The sequence below is a fragment of the Brachyhypopomus gauderio genome, chromosome 2 (genome assembly GCF_052324685.1).
Source record: "Brachyhypopomus gauderio isolate BG-103 chromosome 2, BGAUD_0.2, whole genome shotgun sequence".
NCBI lineage: Eukaryota > Metazoa > Chordata > Actinopteri > Gymnotiformes > Hypopomidae > Brachyhypopomus > Brachyhypopomus gauderio.
In genome coordinates this window covers 26,473,834-26,495,350 of record NC_135212.1, presented here as the reverse complement: position 1 = coordinate 26,495,350, position 21,517 = coordinate 26,473,834, and the positions used below count along the sequence as shown (strand labels likewise).

At 40.4% G+C, this 21,517-nt stretch overlaps 3 protein-coding genes across 5 annotated transcripts; all 3 read right to left on the bottom strand.

Moving 5' to 3' along the window:
- Positions 1 to 962: 962 nt before the first annotated feature.
- Positions 963 to 5,043, bottom strand: irf8 (interferon regulatory factor 8). 2 transcript variants are annotated; one of them, XM_076992545.1, is made up of 9 exons: positions 4,887 to 5,043; positions 4,591 to 4,764; positions 3,899 to 4,082; positions 3,646 to 3,740; positions 3,365 to 3,473; positions 2,864 to 2,911; positions 2,274 to 2,660; positions 2,059 to 2,174; positions 963 to 1,810 (listed from the first exon to the last, which is right to left on the bottom strand). In XM_076992545.1, the coding sequence occupies exons 2-9, from the start codon at positions 4,762 to 4,764 to the stop codon at positions 1,619 to 1,621; spliced, it is 1,305 nt and encodes a 434-aa protein (XP_076848660.1). In that variant the 5' UTR covers positions 4,887 to 5,043; the 3' UTR covers positions 963 to 1,618. The 2 variants fall into 2 exon arrangements, with proteins under 2 accessions (XP_076848660.1, XP_076848659.1); XM_076992544.1 differs by having other exon boundaries at positions 3,646 to 3,743; positions 4,887 to 5,039.
- Positions 5,044 to 6,078: 1,035 nt separating this feature from the next.
- dusp22a (dual specificity phosphatase 22a) lies at positions 6,079 to 18,059 on the bottom strand. 2 transcript variants are annotated; one of them, XM_076992542.1, is made up of 7 exons: positions 17,710 to 18,059; positions 17,277 to 17,310; positions 16,028 to 16,110; positions 15,212 to 15,261; positions 12,530 to 12,604; positions 11,816 to 11,987; positions 6,079 to 6,871 (listed from the first exon to the last, which is right to left on the bottom strand). In XM_076992542.1, the coding sequence occupies exons 1-7, from the start codon at positions 17,728 to 17,730 to the stop codon at positions 6,674 to 6,676; spliced, it is 633 nt and encodes a 210-aa protein (XP_076848657.1). In that variant the 5' UTR covers positions 17,731 to 18,059; the 3' UTR covers positions 6,079 to 6,673. The 2 variants fall into 2 exon arrangements, with proteins under 2 accessions (XP_076848657.1, XP_076848658.1); XM_076992543.1 differs by lacking the exons at positions 16,028 to 16,110; positions 17,277 to 17,310.
- Positions 18,060 to 18,928: 869 nt separating this feature from the next.
- Positions 18,929 to 21,401, bottom strand: cox4i1 (cytochrome c oxidase subunit 4I1). Its single transcript, XM_076992541.1, has 5 exons — positions 21,324 to 21,401; positions 20,474 to 20,550; positions 19,618 to 19,782; positions 19,382 to 19,513; positions 18,929 to 19,252 (listed from the first exon to the last, which is right to left on the bottom strand). The coding sequence occupies exons 2-5, from the start codon at positions 20,547 to 20,549 to the stop codon at positions 19,116 to 19,118; spliced, it is 510 nt and encodes a 169-aa protein (XP_076848656.1). The 5' UTR covers position 20,550; positions 21,324 to 21,401; the 3' UTR covers positions 18,929 to 19,115.
- Between the last annotated feature and the right edge of the window lie 116 nt (positions 21,402 to 21,517).

The window sequence follows — 21,517 nt, the reverse complement described above, 5'->3', positions numbered from 1 at the left end:
CACCCTCAAACAAAATAAACCTGTTTGAGCCTGTGATTATGGGATTTATGAATTTACAGTGAGGTCAAGGACTGATAATGGAGCATTTACAAAGATCAAGTTTAGATGTTCACTAGTTTTAAACGGTGAACCGGTATTCTGTGTCAAGAAGTGTCATGGGATTTGCTGTGTTGTGCCACTCAGATTTGTGCCAGCCGAGCAGAGAAAGTGAAATGGGGATCCCAACTGTGTGTCATCAAGATGGATCAGATGCTCAGTCCAAGAAGTCTCCCCCTCTTTCTGCTTTCATTCTTTCCCCCTCTCAAGGATGGCCACAGCGTCCTTTAGCTTCCCCATTTCTATGGGTGGGAATATGTTTATTTGCAAGGTCATTCGTTCATTTTCTAAACTGCTTCTTCGAATTTAGGGTCACGAGAGGTCAAAACCTATCCCTCAGCCCAGAGCTAGTAGTATCTCTTCTCTGGTGACTACACTTTGCACGGTGTCCTGGAGAAATTGTAGTTTGTTCTTATCTGTGGTGAATAACAATAAAATTGAAAGAATGACAATAAAATTGACTTTGATATTGACAGCAGAGCAAGTCAGCCAGCAAGCCCAACTCTAATCATAACTAACCCTAACCCATTAGTCAATTCTAGGGCTTATGAACCCATTAGTCAAATCTAGGGCTGAATGAACCCATGTGCTAGGTTCTCAGTGCAGTGTGGGGTTAGCAAATTTCTAATTTGTGATGCATTTCCTAAACAATACATTCTTGTTATGTTTAAGTGATGTTGTGACATTCATATGCTAGTCACTGTATTTACAGGCTGCTAACAGGTCACTGCTGTGATCTGTTCTGCATCAAATGTTATAGTAAGGTTATTCACTACAGCTTTTGGCATAGCCAACTATTCAGTATCCAGTACCTCTGTTCAGGTGAAGGACGTTGTTTGTTAAGCTTAAATATCATGAGGACTCAATACTTGAAAATTGTTTATTTAAAAAGTATTTTTTTAAAATGGGGATAGTAAAACCTATCTACTTTTTGACACAAAAACAAACAAGTGATAATTTACATCAGAAAAAACAAGACAAAATTCAATTTCCCTCCTGGTAAATAACCACTTTTCATAAGACAGATATTTTTGGTTGATTACTGGTTTGGCTGACTGGTTGAAGTTTGGTTAAAATGAAGCACGTGGGAATTTACACTGATTACACTGCAATTCCAACCGCATTTCACTATTCAACAAATTCAACAATAATTTGTTGTTTTCATCTTGGAACATGAGAATGTACAATCCATGTATCTCCATTATTACCACAGGTCGTACATGGTTTATGTATACAAAACAACAAGTTTTACATGAAACATTATCAAATATAAGCTTTAAAATTGACAATATTCTGCCAATCAACTTCCCTGAGAACATTTTTGCCATTTTTGAAACTACTATCCCTGAGAGAACAGAAAGACCACAATGCTACATTTATGTCGAACTACTTTAAAGACCGTCAGCTAGTGCATATCACAGGTGTGCTGTGAAGTCCTTTCGTGTTATTCACCAATTACTACTTTAAATCACACTGAGTTTGGGAAGTGTCTTTTCATGCGAGCTGGCGTCTGAGCTTGGGTTTAGGCCGTGATGGGTAGGTTGTCCCTGTAGCAGGGCGTCCTCTGGGGGGCAGGATAGTTGCACAAGTCTTGGTAAATGCGAGCCATCTGGTCACTGGCCAGCTCATCCGAGAACTCCATGTTCCCACTGCTGTACTGAGCTCTCCTGGCCGTCACTGCCTCCAGCAGCTGCTGACAGTTCACTGCTGTGATCTGTTCAGACAGAAGCCAGCACATTAGTCACACAGGTAATTAAGACACCAAAGAAAATAGTCAAATACAGGTTTGAAATACAGGTTTGGCTCTTTTTTTCCAATTACCTTGTTACACTATCATTATTTAGTTATTATTGTTCAGTAACTACAATTGTTCAGTACAATAAATTTAAGCAGTTACAGGACGTCAGTACAATTAAACAAACATCTTATTGAAGAATACAGAAATACAGTCACTTCTTTTACCTGCACAATGATTAATTTGTTCTTGGCTGTGCTGAAATCGGTAAACTCTTCCCCAAAACACAGGGACACAGTCGGGTCTGGCGCAGGGTACTGGTTCTCCTGGTACAGCTGGAGGGCTGAGAAACACAGAGCCCCAGTGAGCACGTTAATCGACCGACCATGACACCGTGATCCACCGAGCCGGACACCCTCCGTGCCGACGGCCGTGCTCTTACCTTGCAAAAACCTGCTGGTGTCAAAGATCTTCATCACGGCGTCTCTCTCAAGCTTGCTGGCACCCGGGTTGTACTGGTAGTCCTGCCCGCTCCAGAAGACCCTGCTCTGGCACAGGCGTTTGATGAAGATGCCCTCGCGGTTGGCACGGAGCAGCACACCGCGCTCCAGGTGTCCGAAGAGCTTCCGTGTGACCTGCCGCTGACGTTCGTGCTCGATGAGCTCCACGGAGGGGAAGCGCACGGTCTGGAGGCTGTCCGGGCCATACAGCAGAGCATTGGCCACAGGTGGTGGGCACGGGGAGATGCGGCAGCCCTCTGGGTGTGTGGTCAGGGTGCTGCCCATTAGCTTGCCCCCATAGTAGAAACAGATCATCATTTGAGAGAAACCTGGAGAGACACGAATTTGATTAACCCCAGCTTTAAAAACTGTACCCTGAAAGTAATGAAGCTGTGATTAATATATATTTACAGGTGCTAATTGTGTAAACAGGCACACAAAGAATGCAAGAGAACCAGGACAGAAAAATTTTGCTAGGGACACAGAGCTTCTTGGCATGATGTACAAAAATAAGTGACAAGATAGTACATACCAGCACTAAATGTGTTTATTGGTGATGGATCTGGAAGCATAGGGATAGCTAGAAAGAGAAGAGAGTGCATTTATGACGATCAACAAGTGTGAATATCAACACCGTCAGTTTCTGTGAAGTTAAACCTTACTCATGAGATCAACAAAGACAGAAGCTGTGTCAGCAGCGTCCTAACGGACATTAGCCAATATGTCCCTCTTAGCATGCAAAGCTGAGCACTAAATCTCTTCTAGCTGTCTTATGCCATCTCTTAATATGACGCGCACATTGTCATATATTTTAAATAATTTTATGTTAGCATGGCAGCAAATGTCTAGCAGATGAACTGAACTGAGAACATCAAGCACTAGAATTCAGAACAGTTAATTAATTGTTACAAGACTTAGTTCACTCTGAACTATGTGACACATAAAAGCAGAGACACTTTTGTTCCTGTTTTCCCACACAGAATACACGCATGTCACAGTAAGGGTTTTGCTGACCAGAATTAGACGACCGTACCATTTTGAGAACCTTGGTGCCACCATTCTTGGCTTGGCTGCACTTTACAGCTTTCATCCACAGGAGAAAGGCTCCTCTTAATAATGCCACAGTACTCGTCATTTGATGACTGCACAAAAAAAGAAAACAAAAAAAAAACAATCAAATGTGTCATTGTGTTTAAGTACAACATACTGTCTACAGGCTACAACATACTGTCTACACTATGGTGTGGACAAAGCCTTTTGCTAGATACAGGACGTCTGAATGCATTTGAAGTTCATCAGTCATGAAGTTCGCACCTCTTTGATGAGCTGGTTCAAGTCTCCTGAGCTGCACTCCATCTCAGCTACATCAGTGGTGGTGCTCATGTTCAAGGTCGTGGTTGAGCTTTTACCTACTAAAAAGAAGGCAGTTGTCGGTTCAGCTCTCTGTTAAAGAGATATGGCTTTGTCTAGATTCCCAATGCTAGTGTACGGTCTCATAAGGTAAAAGGAATCCTGTCAGTGGAACAGATGTAATATGAACAAGACTTAGGTCCAAACACACACTCACGCTTCTGCTCGTCTTCGGGGACAATCCTGTACACCTTGTACGGCTCTGAAATGTCCAACTGTGAGCGCTCCGTTACCTCCTCAAAATCGGGGCTCTTGTTCAGGGCGCACCGCAAGCGAGTCTTCCACGTAGCCGGCTCGGCCTTATCTCCCTCTTTAAACTTCCCTTTAAACACGGCCCATGCCTGGAGAAGCATTTTGTGTGTTCGTTAACATTTGTTTACTCTTACTGTGTTTCACTATATACGACTGTAAAAGAAATGACATGCTCAATTGTTCGTTGAGGTATTCATTATGTAGTGCGCAGAAAATGTTTGCATTATTGTGTAACAGAGTATAAACTTCATTTATGCATATAACCCAGGTAAAATGTAAATAAGTTACCTGTGTAAGATCAATGTTTAATAATTTAAATGCCATTTAGAATATAATATGGTCGTGTTAGATAGGTCTATATGTAATGATATCTGAAATTCTTGTAGTTGTGTGTCAATGCGAAACATTTACTCATGTAGTGTGTTTAAACGCCATTAGATGGCACAAATGCGCTCGCGTGGACTGGGTTTGATGCGTTTCCATTAGCACGTGCTAATAATATAATATAATATTAATTCCAGCGTTAGCTGTTTCATCCACTGTTTATGCAAATACACATAGTTTTGAGGGAAATTAAAATCTAATTGTAAAACTTACTTTAAAAATTGACGCATCCACCTCCTGGTTGTAGTCCTGTTTTCCTGCGTGTTTCCACGGGATTCGGAACATAGTAAAATGATCATCTTCCCAGAGTAACCCCGAGTAAATATTGCTGTTGATCTGTTCAATCAGCCACTGTTTGAGCCGACGTCCTCCTGGATTCAGCGTCATCTTAAAATAGATCAGTAAAATCAACACGTTGTGTCTTTCATAATATACAGCATGGATCATTTACGAATTGAATCTAATTAACTTGGACTAATTTAAAGCCTCCTTCAAACTCGGTGACTTACCTCCCACTTATATGTATCACTGTTACAAGTATTCGAGGCGGAGTTCAGGCACGTACAGCCTAACTAAACTCTGATTTATTATGAAGGCATGTCTTTCGGTTTGGTCTCTGTGAATGAAGCTGCTAGTGACGCCCCGAACTCCTACGCAGCTGATCAAACCAATCGGCTGCTGCTGTTACGTGGAGTTCGGAAAACTTCTTCGAAGCGATGCCGTTTACAAGAAATGGACTTTTCCTCTAGCTACGGAGGTGTTTAAAGACCTTTGGCGTGGGCTCCCTTGGCATGGAAAAGGGACTTTACAGCCTTAACGCTTTCACCCAGCGTGCGTTTTGTCATAGACGAGTGTTCGAGATGTCCCTAGTCTATTGAGTATTTAGGGCTAAGAAGCACTGCACACCACATACAAATCCTAAGCTACGGACTTACAACACTTAGCTATTCTTGGGCATTTTATGACCAGTTAAAAGGTTTTAATTCATTTTCTGTATTCTACCTGAAAAAATAAACAACTTTAGACCTGCTACTACTACTAAATGGATATTTCCATTTAAATCATGAACATAAAGTAATCATGAAATCTCACCCATGATTACAGTATCACCTCACTTATTTTGCATTATCTTATTCTTTATTGTTTTACAGACAGAGGTTAATATGGGCTACTTTTTATCTTCAAGACTTGATTATACAAGTTTCTACATATCCAATAATTCCATTATTGTTATTATTGCAATAAATACTTTACAACTCATTTTCCTTAATGCAGTACATGCACCACACTAAGGCATGTGGAGGATGTGGTGCAGGAATCTGGGGAACATGGTCCGACACGGTTAATGCCAGCCCGGAGTTTAATCTGCAGTCAGGAAGTTAAATATCATCTGGAAACTATGAAAAGCGGATCTTGGAGAGGAGAGGTCACATGTTTTTGGCCGGTTTCAGGATGTGAGTACAGGTTGAGGTTTCTTCTTGTCTGAGGTGGAGGTGAGCTCTTGACGTGGCCCTGGTGATGGGGAAGCCAAGGATGGCATCCACCCATGAAGCAGCTCACACCTCTATTACACATGGCCTTCCACACACATGGACACCTCACAGTTTGGCAGTTGCACCTGCAAATTTTGTTTTCATCCACAGACCTCTAGATCATGAATGTTTAAGAAAAGGTTACAGTACTTAGAACATGTCTAACAAGTTTCATAAATAGTGTTTAATAACAGAAGATTTGCACAGTACAAATTTCTATAAAGTCCTGAACCATGTACAGTACACTCTGGAACAGCAGCTTTTACAATTTAAATTAAACAATGGGTGTAATTGAGATTATTAATTTATTTGATACACATAGGACTGTCACACAAATATAAACCATAAAAACAGTGGGAGAAAGTCTTAATATGGCTTTTACAGTTTGATAATACTTTTTTTCTGTGGACAGTCACACTGACAAACACAGGCATTTGGGACCTAAAGCAATTGATTAATAGATCAATCATTCAAACGAACACACACACAAACAAACAAAACACCTATGAATTCAGTCACTAATCACCCAAGGTCAGCATACTGGCTTTCATAGTGTTTAAAAGTTGACCTGACGATGTTACATTTAGAGGTTTAATTACGCAAGAATTCAGGGAAAGCTACTGAAAGGCCTCATCTAAGGGTTTGGGCCCACAGCACTGCTGAACTTGACTAGGCTTAATGTAGACTTATCCATAGGTGAGCAGCAACTGTCATGAGCCTGCATGCTCTCTTCGTAAAGGTGGAGGTGCAAGTGGAGGTTCTGCTCATCTGTTGTAACCTGAGCTGTTGTGTCGGTCGTAGGGCGCAGCTGAAAGGCGGCTGGCCTGGTTCATCCAGTCATGTTCTCCCCGTCTCCGCTGCTCCTGGGCCTGTTGCTCTGCATACTGGGCCAGCAAGGCTGTCACCTGCTCCTGGTCTTTAAACGGGCTGGACCGGTAACTGGCCCGCAGCCAAGCGCGACACTGAGAGACAGGGAGAGGAGGAGGGAAAACTTGAGGCTGATATTAAAAAGGTTTAAAATGACTTCACCCTCGGTCAAAGAGTTTAACCCTTTTAACACTGGGTTTCAGTGTTTGTTTCTAGCATTTATACAAGCAAACAGACAAACCTCATATTGTAGTATAGAACTATAAATAATTTTGAGAAAAATGACGTTTTCCAGGCATGATGTAGTGAGCTACGATGCAGGACAAACACAGCACAGAGGTGCATGCAGCCTACATAGTCTACACTTCTTTGTAGTTGGCCAAAAGAACAATGGCTATAAAACTCACTGCTCAGTCTACCCATCCAGCCCATGAACACTCATCCAATGGTAAGAACTCTGAGGCAAACAAACCCAAACAAACAAAAAAGGCCAGTCATTTTCACTTGGAATCCCCGTGTCAGGACCTGGTGAAGGAGGCAGAGTGGGTGGGAGGTGGAGCTTCCTGTCAATTTCCAAGCAGGCATTCTTTCCTGAACGGGATCTAACCGATATAGGCACTTAGCCATTGAACAGGATTTCTACATTTCTTCATTCCTCCAAAATAGTATTATAAAGAATTATTTTTATTGTAATTATTTTTAAGTCACCATAGATTTTTCCTATTTCACATTTAAAATTGTATAAATCTATGATGTGATCAACTAGCTGTATATTACTGGAGTAAAATGAAAAGTTGAAATATAACTGTACATGTAAAGAGGAATTAAATGCACAATTATGATTGTTAATAGTGCAGATATTGAATAGTAATAGCCTGGAAATATCAGTATAAATGCCCTGTAGTAGTGAAGGTGGATAATTAAGTTGCCCCATGCTAGGACATTCATGCCACATTCTATGGGACAATCAAAATCGCATTCATAAGCATGTCTGAACATGTGAGATTTATATTTTTGTAATAATTGTACTTTTTGTGTTTAATCATCATCTCTCGCATTCGTATAAAGAATCGTAGGATTAAACATGCGCAGGCTGAAAGTACCACAAAAGATTTGATAAAAAAGACCAAAGATGTTCTTGGTTCTCAGCTGCATTCTGGGTGGTCAGCAGAGTTGGAGTAGCGTGGTTGGTGCCAGTAGTAATGACCAGACCAGGCTCCGTGAGAAACACCACAACAAACATCTGAACTCGCACCACCAACTTCCAGAATTAAGGGACAATCTATTGCTCCAGGAAGACATCTGAAAGCAGGCTTCACCATGCCATGTGAACAACTCCAACATCACTGGCTTCCCTGAGGCTCGAGTTAGAGTGTTACCAGACAGATACTCCCAAAAATGAATTACAGAATTAGTTTAGTTACACTGCATAATGTTTATGGTCAGAGAGAGTAGGTCTACGCCCTTAAGCAACAGATAACAGCAAGATAACATATATGTTACGTGAGTCTTGACATTATTACTCTTTGTATAGACCCACCTAATTTTCTACTTGCTACTGGACTTAATGGGGGGAGGGGGAATACATTTAATTGTTTTACTCAATTTAAAATGAACTAGTATGTGTGTGGACGCGCATATTTCTTTGGGAGATAATACTGTACTCATAAGTCAACTGTACTCATAACAAAAATCTGATAATTAAAAAATATACAAATTCATTAACTATCCTTTAAAGCTCTTAGCTTGAGACTAGAATACATAACTCTCTTTTCCTCAGGACATCGGGAAACCACTGTCAGAAAATTAGCTGTAAATGATCAAGCAGATAAACCCTGTTAAGTATATTTCAGTTAAAGCTGTTAAAGAGGAGAGATGTCAGTTAACTAAACACGGCTACAGCTCTTCACACTGGAGAGACGCCTCCTATATTCTGTGACTGATGCCAGTGCCATCCAACTTCTAAGGGAACAAATGTAAAGATTAGAGAAATCAGGTCTACTCTCTTGCAAACTTGTCCACCCAATCAAGAAATTCTTTGCTGGCTTGAAAGGAAACCAAAGTCCGAAACCACACAACACAATCAAGAACTGAAAATGGCTCTAGTACAAGCATGACCAAACAAGCGTGGCTGTCGTCACTGGGGCCCAGTTTTATGTACTGGGACCCAGTGTTATGTACTGATATGTACTGAAGCCCAGCGATATCTACAGGGACACAGTGTTATGTTCTGGGGTCCACTGATATGTACTGGGACCCAGTGTTATATTTAATATTGCAAAACTGAAAATTACTTGCTGCAAGGTTGAAAATTCACATCTTCAAAGTTTCTGTGTCACACTCTTTACAATGTTACACACTCTATACAATCTTTAAGCATTCTTGAAATTCTGTACTGAGAGGATCAAATGCAAAATGCATAGGCAATATGCACTACAAACTATGTAAAAATTAAATATAAAGATTCTTGATTCAAAAATAAAATACAGGACAGTTTTAGTCAAATTTTTAAAATTTTTCCTGGCAAAATTTTGAGTCACTCAATATATGTCACTCAGAATATGGGAATGCAACATTAAACAAACAGAAAAATTGAATTTGGTCCGGTTGGATCTATCTAGTTTGTTCTGCTCTTCAAAGAAAATTGATGTGAATGTCTTTCTGGTCCAGAGACTCACAGGGACTTTGTTTCAGTTCCTCTTAAGCTACCTTGAGCAAGAAGTTAAAACTCTCTCACACCGAGAACATGAGGACAGACAACAAGTATTGACATTTAAAAACAGTGTACTGACAGACCACAGCTGACTACCCTTCTTTACGCGCTCTCTGCTCAGATATGGCGCTGCTAATGTCTTAAAGTATAACAGATTTCCTTTGCAACACTAGGTATCAAAAACATAAAAAAGTGTCATTACTAGGGGCTGATAAATTCCCTCTAAACGTGATCAGAACAGTGTTAAGTGGTTTAGATGTTCGTATATCATATTTTTATATATTGCTTATACATTCAGCTATGATCAAGGGTTAGGAATAAATTCTTGTATTCACACAACTAAATAACATAAAACTGGATTCAGTCTGAACATTCATTGCACATTGACAGAGGAGATGCATTGAATCTACACTTCATAATGTGTGCAGTTCAGGGGAGGGGAAAACTCGTAAACCTCATATACCTATTAAAACATACTTGTCTGAAAGACAAAAAACACCAATGTTTTCTGAAAGGAAGCTGAATGCCATGTAAATCACAGGTTCTTGCCTCGTGTTCAGTGCCCACATGGCCTCATACATGGTAGAACAAAAGTTGTGTGTCTGGACAGGCAAGTTACTACTGCTAGAAAATATGAACACAAGCCTTCTAGAAGACATTACCATGTCTGGCTATAAGTGGAATTTAAAGGCAAATATGTGCAGGTTAGCATTGTTCGCTAATATCAAGGGGCCTATCAGGATAATTAACAACTTGCAGAAAATGCTTAACCTGAATGTTTGCAAACTATCACAATTGCTTTGATAACTCTTCTATGCAAATGTTTGTTCAACATGTCAAAATCATGTGTCAAAACCTGCAAAAAAGTAAATCCCCCTCAGAATTCATTAGTTCCTAAAAATCATAACCACAGCCATACCCAATTATTTAATGATGACAAAAAAAACTATATTTCAAAGAGAAAAGTGAATGTTGCAATTTTGTAGCAATAATCCCATCCACGTGATGAACAAGCCTGATCTAATGCAATTTCAGCAAGTCCCCCCCCTGAGTTCCCCTTGCTCACTCGAGCGGCTCTGGTACCCTGCACGCACCCCCTGCTGGGTCAGGTGGATGCACGCAACGCAGGGGAAAGTGGCACACAGCTGCAAACGTGAACCTGGGTGAGAAGAAGGAACGGACTCGACAGGAAAACCTCACACACCTTCTCAGGGTCAATGTGCAAAGTCTCATAAAAATGAAACTGTCAATGTCCAACATGAAAAGGAAACAACGTATAGAGCAAATGATTGAATGACAAGATCCTTGTGTTTAGTCCATACCCATTTGGTCTGAAATAGTATTCATTTTTTCTTCCTGATGGATGTTGAACTCCATTATCCAGCACAGGAATATGAAAGAAATTCCTCTTATGTGTCACCACATGAACATGGAGGCAAATTGCTTATGCTTTTTATTTTTAAAGTGAGTATTTTTCACAGGTTCACAATCAGTGCTTTTTATCATGAAAGGTACGAGGCCATGTCGCTTCCACCAGTTCCAACTTGTTTCAAAGATTAGATCACCGAGGCGCATGACAGATCGTTGGACTGGACCGCCAGACGCAGGCTACAGCTCAAGACAAACTACTCCAGACAGAAAAGTGAAGATAAAGAGTGTAAAATTGAACAATCCTTACAGTCAAAGGTTGAAAGGGGAATAAGACAATGAAGAATTTTAAGCACATGTAAAATTCTGTTGTCATAGGACTGATAGCTAACACAGATATACAGTTAGACATGCGGCACTCTGATACCACACTGTGGTACTTGCTGCAGTCTGATAAGGACTAATGAGATTCAAATGTGTGAAGAGTTCTGACTTTTGGAGGGAGGGGACATTTAAAATTGATAAATGGTTTTCATGCAGTTAATTCAGCATGACATGCCCCTCCCCCACTGCAACCCTAATAACCTGACAACCTTTTCAACAAATCATCTATTTACTTACCTAGAATGTGCAAAAGCTTTATGAGTAAACACTGAATAAATGAATGAATGAATGAATGAAATTGAGCAGTCATGTAGGGCAATAGGGCAGTCATGGCCTGGTGGTAGGGAACTGGTCTTGTGACCGGAGGGTCCCGGGTTCGATTCCCAGACCTGAGGCCATGACTGAGGTGCCCCTGAGCAAGGCCCTTAACCCTCAATTGCTCACTTGTATAAAAAAATGAGTGAAAAATGTAAGTCGCTCTGGATAAGGGCGTTTGCCAAATGCCATAAATTGACATTTAAACTATTAATAATTAAGGTGAAACTCTGTGTAATCAAGGGGGACAAACATGTACCTCGGAGACCTGCGTCATCTGGAACTGCTGCAGTTGCTGCTGAAAGCCACAGTTGGGGCCCACAAAGGAGCGCACCGCCTTCACGGCACACAGACACTCCTCCCAGCTGTAGGTGGTGACCGTCATCAGGTAGGCTATGACCACCGTAGTGCTTCTGGACACTCCAGCTAGACTGAAGTGTTGAGAGGCGACATGTTAGGATACTTAGCCGGCAACAGATCGAACCCGGTCAATCGTCTGTTACTTCAGGTTAATTCAGGATTCAGGATGGATTCAGGATGGATTTGTAATTGATGTGTAACTCGTGTTTCTGTCTAGACTGTACAACATGCCAACAGTTATGTGATTAAGTAATCGTTTAAATAGTGTTACATGGCTAAATTATTCTTCCAGTAAATTTGTTTTCCCCAGAATCCCTGTTTAGGGGACTTCCCAGACAAGGTGTGCCACTGAAAATGCCTAGAGGCTAGTATTAAATTGGAATGAGTAATACATTGTGTTTTTGCACTAAAGCATTTACACTGGCCATTAAGCAAGCGTCTCCCTCTCAGTCCTCTTGACCTTTCACTGTAGAAGAATGGCAGTAAAAAATGTTCAGGTGGACAGTTACTGTTTTGTCAGCTGTGGACCGGTACTGCAGTTCTGGGTTAGAGTGGAACAGTCATGCATTACAAATCCTAGTGTATGGGTATTTCCAGGATCTCACCCACTCACCAGTGGACCAGACAGGCTCCTCCATGTAGCCGACACTCGTGGATGAAACGAATGCACTCTTTAAAGTGCTGTAACCTGGAAAACACAGTTTAGAGGTGCTTAAACTCGTACTCTCAAGTTAAACATAGTCAAATAACAGAAGAATAAAAAGATGTGTAGCATTATTCCAAAAGTGACCAGAAAACTGTGCTGGTCATATCTTCAAAGAAACCTCTTTGTGAAGTTCAGAGAAAATATACAGTACTACATCCACGGTTTCTCCTAAAGTCAACAGATTTGCCTTTAGTAAGGTATTTAGATTTTGTTAAACACAAGTTCAAGCATTATTAATTATTATTTATTTTCAGGTATGAAATACATCTGGTGTTGCAAACTCCCGTATGCAGAGCATCTGCTGCGAAAGTCTGATTTCTCAATCAAGCTCAGCAACTCTGCTGCAAAGCTACAATAGCCAGCCATTTAGCTCAGTTAAAACACACCGTCAGCGATTTCTCATTTCCGGTTTACGTGTTAGATTGGTTAGATGGTGCAGATTTTCTTTCATGTGGTCACCGAGACCGAAATGACACCAAACCAGTCCAAATTAACAGGAAACAGAAGAACCAGAGCTCTTGTAGCCGATCTAGGAGAACCGTGTGCTGGCCTGTTGGCCCCACCGGGTCAGTGACTCCACCCCCAATGTGTAATACTGTAATCCTGATGCATGTGCAAGTCAATCTGTGTAGGAGTTTCTGCCAAATATGGTCAATGTAATGTGAATAAAATACATATTTAGACGATTCTACATATCCAGAATGACCTGAAATCCTGTAAAATAGCTCAATCTAAAGCAAATACAGTTACAAATCCTTAGAAATGAAAGGAATCATTTATTTGTTCTAAATATGATGTTCATTAGCATGCTCTTGTACGGACGGTCAGAAATACTATACACAAAAACATTCATTTCATATCTAAAATGAGGAAGAAATAGTTGAGCATGACAGCACACTACTCACAATCTGTTCAACTATTGCCATGAGTCAGCAATAAAACCAAATCCAAACAGAACCTCAGAAATCTATGCTGCATATTGTCAATAAGACAATGTGAGATGCAACCAAAATCTAACAGGACATAAACGCATTCAAACGACACCTCAGTGATCCCTCAAGCATACTGCATGAAATAAAAAGGAAAATAACGTTGAAATTAATGTGAGTGAACACTCGCTAACCGGGCCACAATCTTTTCCACGGTGTGTCCTCCTTGACTACTGGATGTGCATGGTCATTATCTTAAGAAAGGCCATGCAGGGGTGATGAAACAAGCAGATTGACCGTTATCCTTATTTTTGTAGCCGTGGGATTGTGACAGCAGGGCTGTGAATAGTCTTGGTGGCCTGTGCTGGCTTCCTTCCTCCTGCTGGGTTGCAACAGTGGGCCAAAGCCCCCAGGAACCCTGGCCACAGTCATCCACAACTCACTCTAGTCATCCAGAATTACGGCAGCCTTCCTTCTAGCAGGCATCCTGCAGGCATCGTGTAATGTTTTCTATAAGTGAGAATGGTACCGCAACATTAGAGGTAGGAGGTCTTCAGAGGTTTTTAGAACTAATCAGACAGAGCAGACTCATGGCGGCCCGGAAGCGGTTCTGTCCATTGAATCATTTCAATTTCATACAGGAATTCCTTCAAGAAGTATCCTGACGCTAAAAGTCCACATTTCACAAAAGCCAATGGTACACGTCTTGAGCAACAAAGACCCGTATTAAAGTGGTCTGTTGCAAACCAGTGATGGTTAGTCTGCAGAGGGGCGGGGGTGGAAAAGTGATCTCTGAGTCAGAGATAGACACTTCATCTTGCACTGTTGCTTCTTCAGGATAAACCCGGTAGTCACTCTCTCAACCTGCACCAGAAGGCTTTGAGTGAAATGTTACCATGTAATTTCTTTTTGCCTTTCCATGTTTTTAAAGTCAAATTCAACTATGATACAAGCTTTGCCTTAAAGTTGCACTAATGCTTGTCTGTGTTGCTTTCAGCACAGTAAGAGGGCCACAGAGAACACCTGCAGCCCAGTAGAGAGAGAGCAACACCAACACCAACACACACACACACATACACATACACACACCCAACAGAGTTAGGTGTAAATCTCACCTCCCCCTGCACTGACAGATCGCACAGCTCACAAAAAAAAAACCCAAATAAAGTTCTCTCTGTGTTTATAAATTCCTACTTACAATGCTCACACTTCACTAGTTAAATTAAAATAGATATTAGTCGCCTGTATTTGCTGTTTTGGATTATTCTATCCACAAGTCACAACAGCTATGCTTGTGTGCTAACAGAACATCATGCAAAGTAAAAACCATGGAAATGTGTTGTTGCTAGATATCAGCGCACCGTGGTAACATTTACCACCTTTGATTTTGGATGCCATCGAGGTTTGCAACAACTGACATTAAGATTCTGGTCAAATAATTCTTACAAATTAGAGACGTTCTTTCTTTCTTTCAGCCCTTTCAAATGAACATAAACTCTAAATGCAATCTAAAAAAAACCCACACAATTTGTTCTTTGGACCCACAGTGGCTGGTCATCCAGATAGTTGTATCTGCACATCTCACCAGACTGTTGATGTCTCATGTGCTAAACGTGTCAGTGTGTGTGAACACGCTAATGTGAGTGCATGCATCACTCACAGGTTCTGATTGGAGGCATCTGCTGCTTGAATGCACAGGTATGTCATGTCCTGAAAGAGAAAAGTACAATCAGAAAGAAACATCTCGAGTAATAGCATACAAAAAACTATGATTAAAAGCTTGATCATCTAACTCTTTAAGCATCTCAAAATTGACAGTTCTTTATGTTTACACAAATGGAGCTCCAATGTGATGTTAGCTGAAGTTAGGGTTTTTAATGAAAATACATGTCCCAAGATGTTTGCGCTTTGAAAAATCTGAAATTTGAGGAGAGCTTTCAATGTTTGACTTCACTGCCCCCATGTGGTCAAGTTTACTAGTAGATTGTTATACTAGGTAATTATCTTCTGATTACTAATCTCATGGTCATTGTATGCTTTTTATATGTAGTTACACTACAAAAATATATATATTTTTCATTTACAGTCAGCTGCCCAAGTCCACAGGCACTACATTCTATCTGTTCCAACCAGTCATTAAGCACAAGATTAAAAGGACAGAAAGGATTTGTGTGCATGTTTGTTGCCCACTCTGTTGTTGACAGCAGAACTAACTTTTGGCCTAAAAATTTTAGTCACAACTTTGAAAAGGAAATGACTCTGACTGTGCATACTACACGTCATCCTGACAGTCACGGTTAGCGTTCAGCACCTATACTCAAAATGACCTATATGAGCAGACTCAGACCGTCAGATTCTGGTGTCCTGACTGAGGACAGCTGACAAGTACAACAGAGGAAATGTGGAAATGCACACAGCTTCCCTCTTGCCTCCCACTGTCTCCAGTCAGAGAGAAGCCTCTGAACGGATTCATTACCTCCAAGACAGGCTTGGCATTGTTGTACACAGAGAGGATGTGGGTAATTCCATTTTGGGACAGACTTTCTCTGTTCTCTGAGTCTGTGGAGGCAAACATTTGACGGCAAAACTGTGACAAAACTTTTTTTTTTTGGAATTCATTTTTCCCTGATCTAGCAGTGCGAGATTGACAGTTCAGTTACAGAAGACACACTTTGAAAACATCTACTCTGATTGATCCAGATACACCTATCAGTTATCACCTATTCAGTTACAGAAGACACACTTTGAAAACATCTACTCTGATTGATCCAGATACACCTATCGCTGACTACCTTTAAAGTTGCTGATCATGATGATGTCACGCTGTAAAATGAACCTCACCGGACACATTCATCCAACATACGCATGGATAGCAAATGTAAACATCATCATTAACCCCAGCTGTTCAGTGTCACTCAAAGAGCTGGTAATCACGTTACACCACTACAACCAGCACCGCAGTAGCATGTGCAGGAAACACAGAGAAATTCTAAGTTGCAGGAATTTAGTAAGTAAGTTTATTCATTTATTGATTTGGATATCCAAATTATTACATTCTTGTTTAAGGCAATGATCAGGAGGTGCGTAGGTTTGTAGTTATGGTGTTCTCTGAACCAGTACTGATGTTGGTACATGTTTAAAACATTTTATTAGGTTATAATGTGGCATGTCGATCTATATCTCAGCTTGGATGGTGAATGACATTAAGACATTTCCAGTGGTCTGTTATTAGTTGCTACGTAGCACATGGGGATACAACAGGACAAACACAGTAATGGCTAAAAATAGATTACAGCATATTCCATGTAATGTAATGCGTGTCACTGAGAATTTCCAATGAAGGAAAAGATACCAGTAAATACTCCAGGTAATATGGGTATGATATTAAAAGAAAAACATCACAGAACAGTGAATCAAAATATCATACTGAAATACGTCTCATATAGAACAACCGATCATAAAGATCTGTTCATCATCTAAAAATCCAACAGACAGCAGCCATAGTGCAGCTACTATGCAGGGCCAGAACTATGGAAAATATAATAAATGTGGAATATTAAATATTCACAAAATGGTGTACGCTTTTATCTTAGTCATTATTTATAATTACATCTATGAAAAGCTCTAAGAATTTACTGAGGAAAGAAGAAAGCATAGAGAAAGACAGGGAGAGGGGCAATGTTGCCAAAAGTTGGTTAATATTAGAGAAAGAGTGTATTGCTTACCTCTTATATTCCCTAAATAGAGACCATCAACAACCTATGTTAAAAAAATAAAAAATAACAGTGGCGTTCATTAAGGCCAGCCTTAACTGGAACTCAAGCAATGACAAACGTCTTTAAAGTAGCCCAGTCTTTGTGCTTACGCCTGACAATCAAGAGAGATAAGTATGTAAATAAACAAACTGCACTGGCCTGGATCAAGTGGTCAGAGTATCTTAGTGGAGTCAATAAAAACACACACGCTGAGGAAAAGCTGAATGTTCATGCAAATGTTTTCGCAGGTGCACGAAGCACGTCAGGTGCGAGCTGTCGTGACTCCAGCTTGCAGAGCAGCTACACGCAGCCTACCTACACCTAGGCTCCGATACCAAACAGCTAGTAGCTGCTGCGGTCAAGTCTATGCACGGCTGTTGCGATACATTTATACTGTAATTACCTTATTCATTCCGTTTCCCATGATTTTGGTAAATGATTGTTTTACATAAACTGTCCTCGATGTGGCCGTTGTACTCTGGTCACATATAGGCTAGCTTAGACACAGAGCCTACAGTACAGGCGGTGCAAGGACACGGACTTTCGACCTCGGACATTTGATCAGAGGACACAAGTTTGAAAAAGCCAAACTACAGATTTAAAATGACGTTCACCGTGATTCACCAGAACGGAAGAGCGTTATTTTAACATAAAACTTCCACTCACGCCTGTCCCACGAAATATTTAATGCGCCCACACTAAACCGCTTCCGGACTTCTTCTTAAATTGTTATATTGAGCGGATATTACTGCCACATGAACTTCGTGACATCACGACGGGACATAGTTTTAACTCTTTAACCCCAGGCATTTCAACTACATTAACAAATTCGATTAAAGGGTGTTTCTGGCACCAACCTAGCTCTCCAGCCAACATTTAAACTTGAGCATACTAGGTATCTTAAGAGACGTGTAGTATTATATCCTCGTATCCTCCTCCCGTGTAAAACTAATCTCAGATCTGCATTGCATAGTAGCCAAGGGTGGATTATCAACATTTCTGATCAATCATTTTATACTCTTTAGACAGAGCTCGAATACGATCTAGGTAATTTAGTCATGACTAGTATTTTAACTTTTACGTTTATTGCCCACTTACCCTGGTAGTAATGGGTGAATACCTATCATAGATGTCCCGAGTTAAAAGCCCTACCGTGCCAATTGTCAGTCGTTTTCTTTATATGGTAGCCCACATCAATGTTAGTATCCCCCCACATCACAGCTGTGTTGAGAAGGGTCCGTTAGCCCTCAGAAAATCCATTCAGGAGCTGTCCTTTGGCAATAAATTAACCACAATGAACATGACCAACGCATGAACGTAGGATTATAAATGCCAGACATACCTATTTCTAATACATTTGCATGTATAGGTTGCAGTTTAAATGGTTATACAAGTTTATACGGCAAACAGAAGCATCCAACACTTAAATTAGAATTATAAATTATAAATCAATTATTGGAGAGCTGACGTAATGTTGAAAAACGTAAGACCACCAACAACGCTAACTTTTCACTGACTTAATATTTTAAATTGGCAAAATCTATAATGCAAACATCAAGAAACCTTTAGCCAACTGAGCTCTTAAAAGTGTAAAAAATTACAAAAATCACAGAATACTGCAGTAGTGGCAGATTTAAGAACTTTATTTTCTTTTGTCTTTGCACAAGAACCTTAAGAGGAAGTGGTCTTCCAAAATGTATTCACTGAGATATCAAGAACAAGTCATAAATACAGTCATTTTACCAGTTATGCGCTTTAGCGATTAAAGGAGTTGGGTTATGTGGTCCTCTGATAAACATAAATGTGGATTTACTTCTTCCAGACTTTGTTCTCATAGTCCCATTGGGCTGAAAATCCCTCTACAGGGTTCATTCTCATGTCCAGCAGTCTCTGAAGCTCTTTTTGTTTATATTCAGGGTCAAAGGTGTGAGGAACATCTCCATAAACTGAAAGACAAAAAGAGTGAACAAATTATACCTGCAATGATTGTATTAAAATAGTATTGCTGTATAGCATGAGTGGATGAAGTATAAAATAACAGATAGACAGCAAATCCACAAGATAAGAACACGTACCAAATTTCCTCTGCCACAGCACAACAAGGCCTGTGAGGCCAATGAAGAACAGCAAACCACCCAATACAGATTTCCACTCCCCTGTGCCTTTGTTCATTTCAGCAAAGCTCTCCTTGAAGCTTATACGGTACACTACAAAAATAAGACAACATTTGAAGTGAAAGAATACAAGGTATACAAAAGAAGAACACATACGACAGTGGCCATCTTATAATGCGACTTCATGTGATGCGTACAGGCGACTTTCTCTTCATTGGACAACACGGTCCAGGAGCCCTTCTCCTTCTCTTTAAGGGACTGTTGTGCTGCACTCAGATCCTTGACATATCTGATCTCAGGAAGAGGAGTCTCCCGTCGGTCAAAATAGGCAGGGAGTGAGTAATCCTCAACCTTGGCAACTCCTGAAAGAACAAGTATATTAAATAAAAAACTATTATTCCCCAGAGGCTTTAAATTGTACGTGTTCTTTGGTGGATCTTATCAAAGTGAATATATTTTTCTTGACTTCCCTCTGGTGATAAAACTATATTTTACCTCACTGTTAAACCCATAAATTTGTGTGCGTGTACCATTATTTTTTATTTGTTTATGATCTTATTCATTTCAATACGGTTGTTTGTAAACATGGTATTCAGTCCTATGTTTGATCTCCGCATATTTTAAAGATCAATTTAAATATTAACATATTACAGACTATTTATTTACTTAACAAATGAAGGAAGAGCCAACCATTAACAAATATTAGCCTGCTAATTTTGATGTCTCAACTGGCCGTTACTTCTTGCATTACCCAGTATGAACTAAGAGGTCAGATTTATCTAAGCTATTGGTTAGAGAATGAAGAAAACATTTCACGAGTTTATCATCTTGAAGAAAAGGTAATTCCACAAAAAGCATTTAGGCCTATGCAAACAACTGCCTAATGCATGCGGATTATGAGCTTTTACAGGACACACTGGGAAGAAACCTTGAGCTGTATGAGACACATTTAAGCGAGATGTAACAAATTTATTCATAATTATAACGTTATGCACTTCATAATACTCATCTGACATTATACTGTACGTGCTGGCAAATTTCTATAAAACTTACCATGCGCACCCCGTACGCACAATGAAGTTGCCAGTGCTCGTTTTCCAACAAGACGAAACGCTCTGGTCGCCAACATTCTGTAGACAAGACCAAAACCTCAAATATTACACGGAACTCATCTTCACAAAACGCACTTCTTATGTCACGCCAGCTGTTTAATCTTGCACCTAATAGCCGGTTTTTACTGGAGTGATCCAACACAATTCGTCAGAACACAAATTATGAATTAATGAAAAAATGTAGTTTGTACCCACTTGTAAAATCAAATAGATACAAACGAAACGCAATGCGGTTTCACGCAAGCAACAATGCTAGCTGGCTAACGTAGCTAAGCTAACCGGCGATCCCCTCAGGACTGTGCTAAGCTAGCTGGCTAACGTAGCTAAGCTAACCCGATAGCACTGTGCTAAGCTAATCCGCTTCCAGAGCTAACCGGTAGTTAGGACATTAGCTAAAGGAACAGACACAAGGTCACATTTGGACTGAGCTGAAGAAACAGCTGATTCCCCTTCATACCGCATCCACGTCGACACACCACCTCAGCACAGGCGGCGCGGTCTCACTAAAGCAGCCCGACACCCAGACCCTCCCCGCATTACTCCGTAAATCCACTCGCTACCGTGTTAGCTCGCTTTGTTTAGCGGAACAAGCAGCACGGCGGAGCGAGCCGCCGTCATCTCCCTCAATGTCACGTACCACCTTTCGACCAATTAAAAAAAACCAACTTTGGTTTAGCTGGTCATACAAAATCACAATGAGCATAATGGCCATTTTAATAAGATAATGGCTACACATGAATGGTTGTTTAGTGTTGAACTAAACCACGAACACAGATGTATTAGTCACCCACCTCTTCGCCTTCGAGCACCGCTCGCAAAGGATGTAGGAAAAAATCTACACCGGAAACGCGAGACGAGTGAGCATTATGGGTAAATACTATGGGGAAAAGAAAATAATTATGCTTTATAATTGTTAGTCATTATATATTTATTACAGTATATTGAAGACCTATATAATATATGTTAAATATTAAACAAATAACGA

Coding starts and splice junctions, on each gene's coding strand:
- cox4i1 (XM_076992541.1), bottom strand. CDS start 20,549: ATGTTGGCGACCAGAGCGTTTCGTCTTGTTGGAAAACGAGCACTGGCA. Junction 19,514..19,617: donor CAATGAAGAGAAAGTCGCCT/GTACGCATCACA, acceptor TTATTTTTGTAG/TGTACCGTATAAGCTTCAAG. Junction 19,253..19,381: donor GCTGTGGCAGAGGAAATTTG/GTACGTGTTCTT, acceptor TTTGTCTTTCAG/TTTATGGAGATGTTCCTCAC.
- dusp22a (XM_076992542.1), bottom strand. CDS start 17,730: ATGGGAAACGGAATGAATAAG. Junction 17,311..17,709: donor TGGGAAACGGAATGAATAAG/GTAATTACAGTA, acceptor TTTTTAACATAG/GTTGTTGATGGTCTCTATTT. Junction 16,111..17,276: donor CTATTTAGGGAATATAAGAG/GTAAGCAATACA, acceptor TTGCCTCCACAG/ACTCAGAGAACAGAGAAAGT.
- irf8 (XM_076992544.1), bottom strand. CDS start 4,764: ATGACGCTGAATCCAGGAGGACGTCGGCTCAAACAGTGGCTGATTGAA. Junction 2,661..2,863: donor AATAAACACATTTAGTGCTG/GTATGTACTATC, acceptor GTGTCTCTCCAG/GTTTCTCTCAAATGATGATC. Junction 1,811..2,058: donor ACAAATTAATCATTGTGCAG/GTAAAAGAAGTG, acceptor CTGTCTGAACAG/ATCACAGCAGTGAACTGTCA.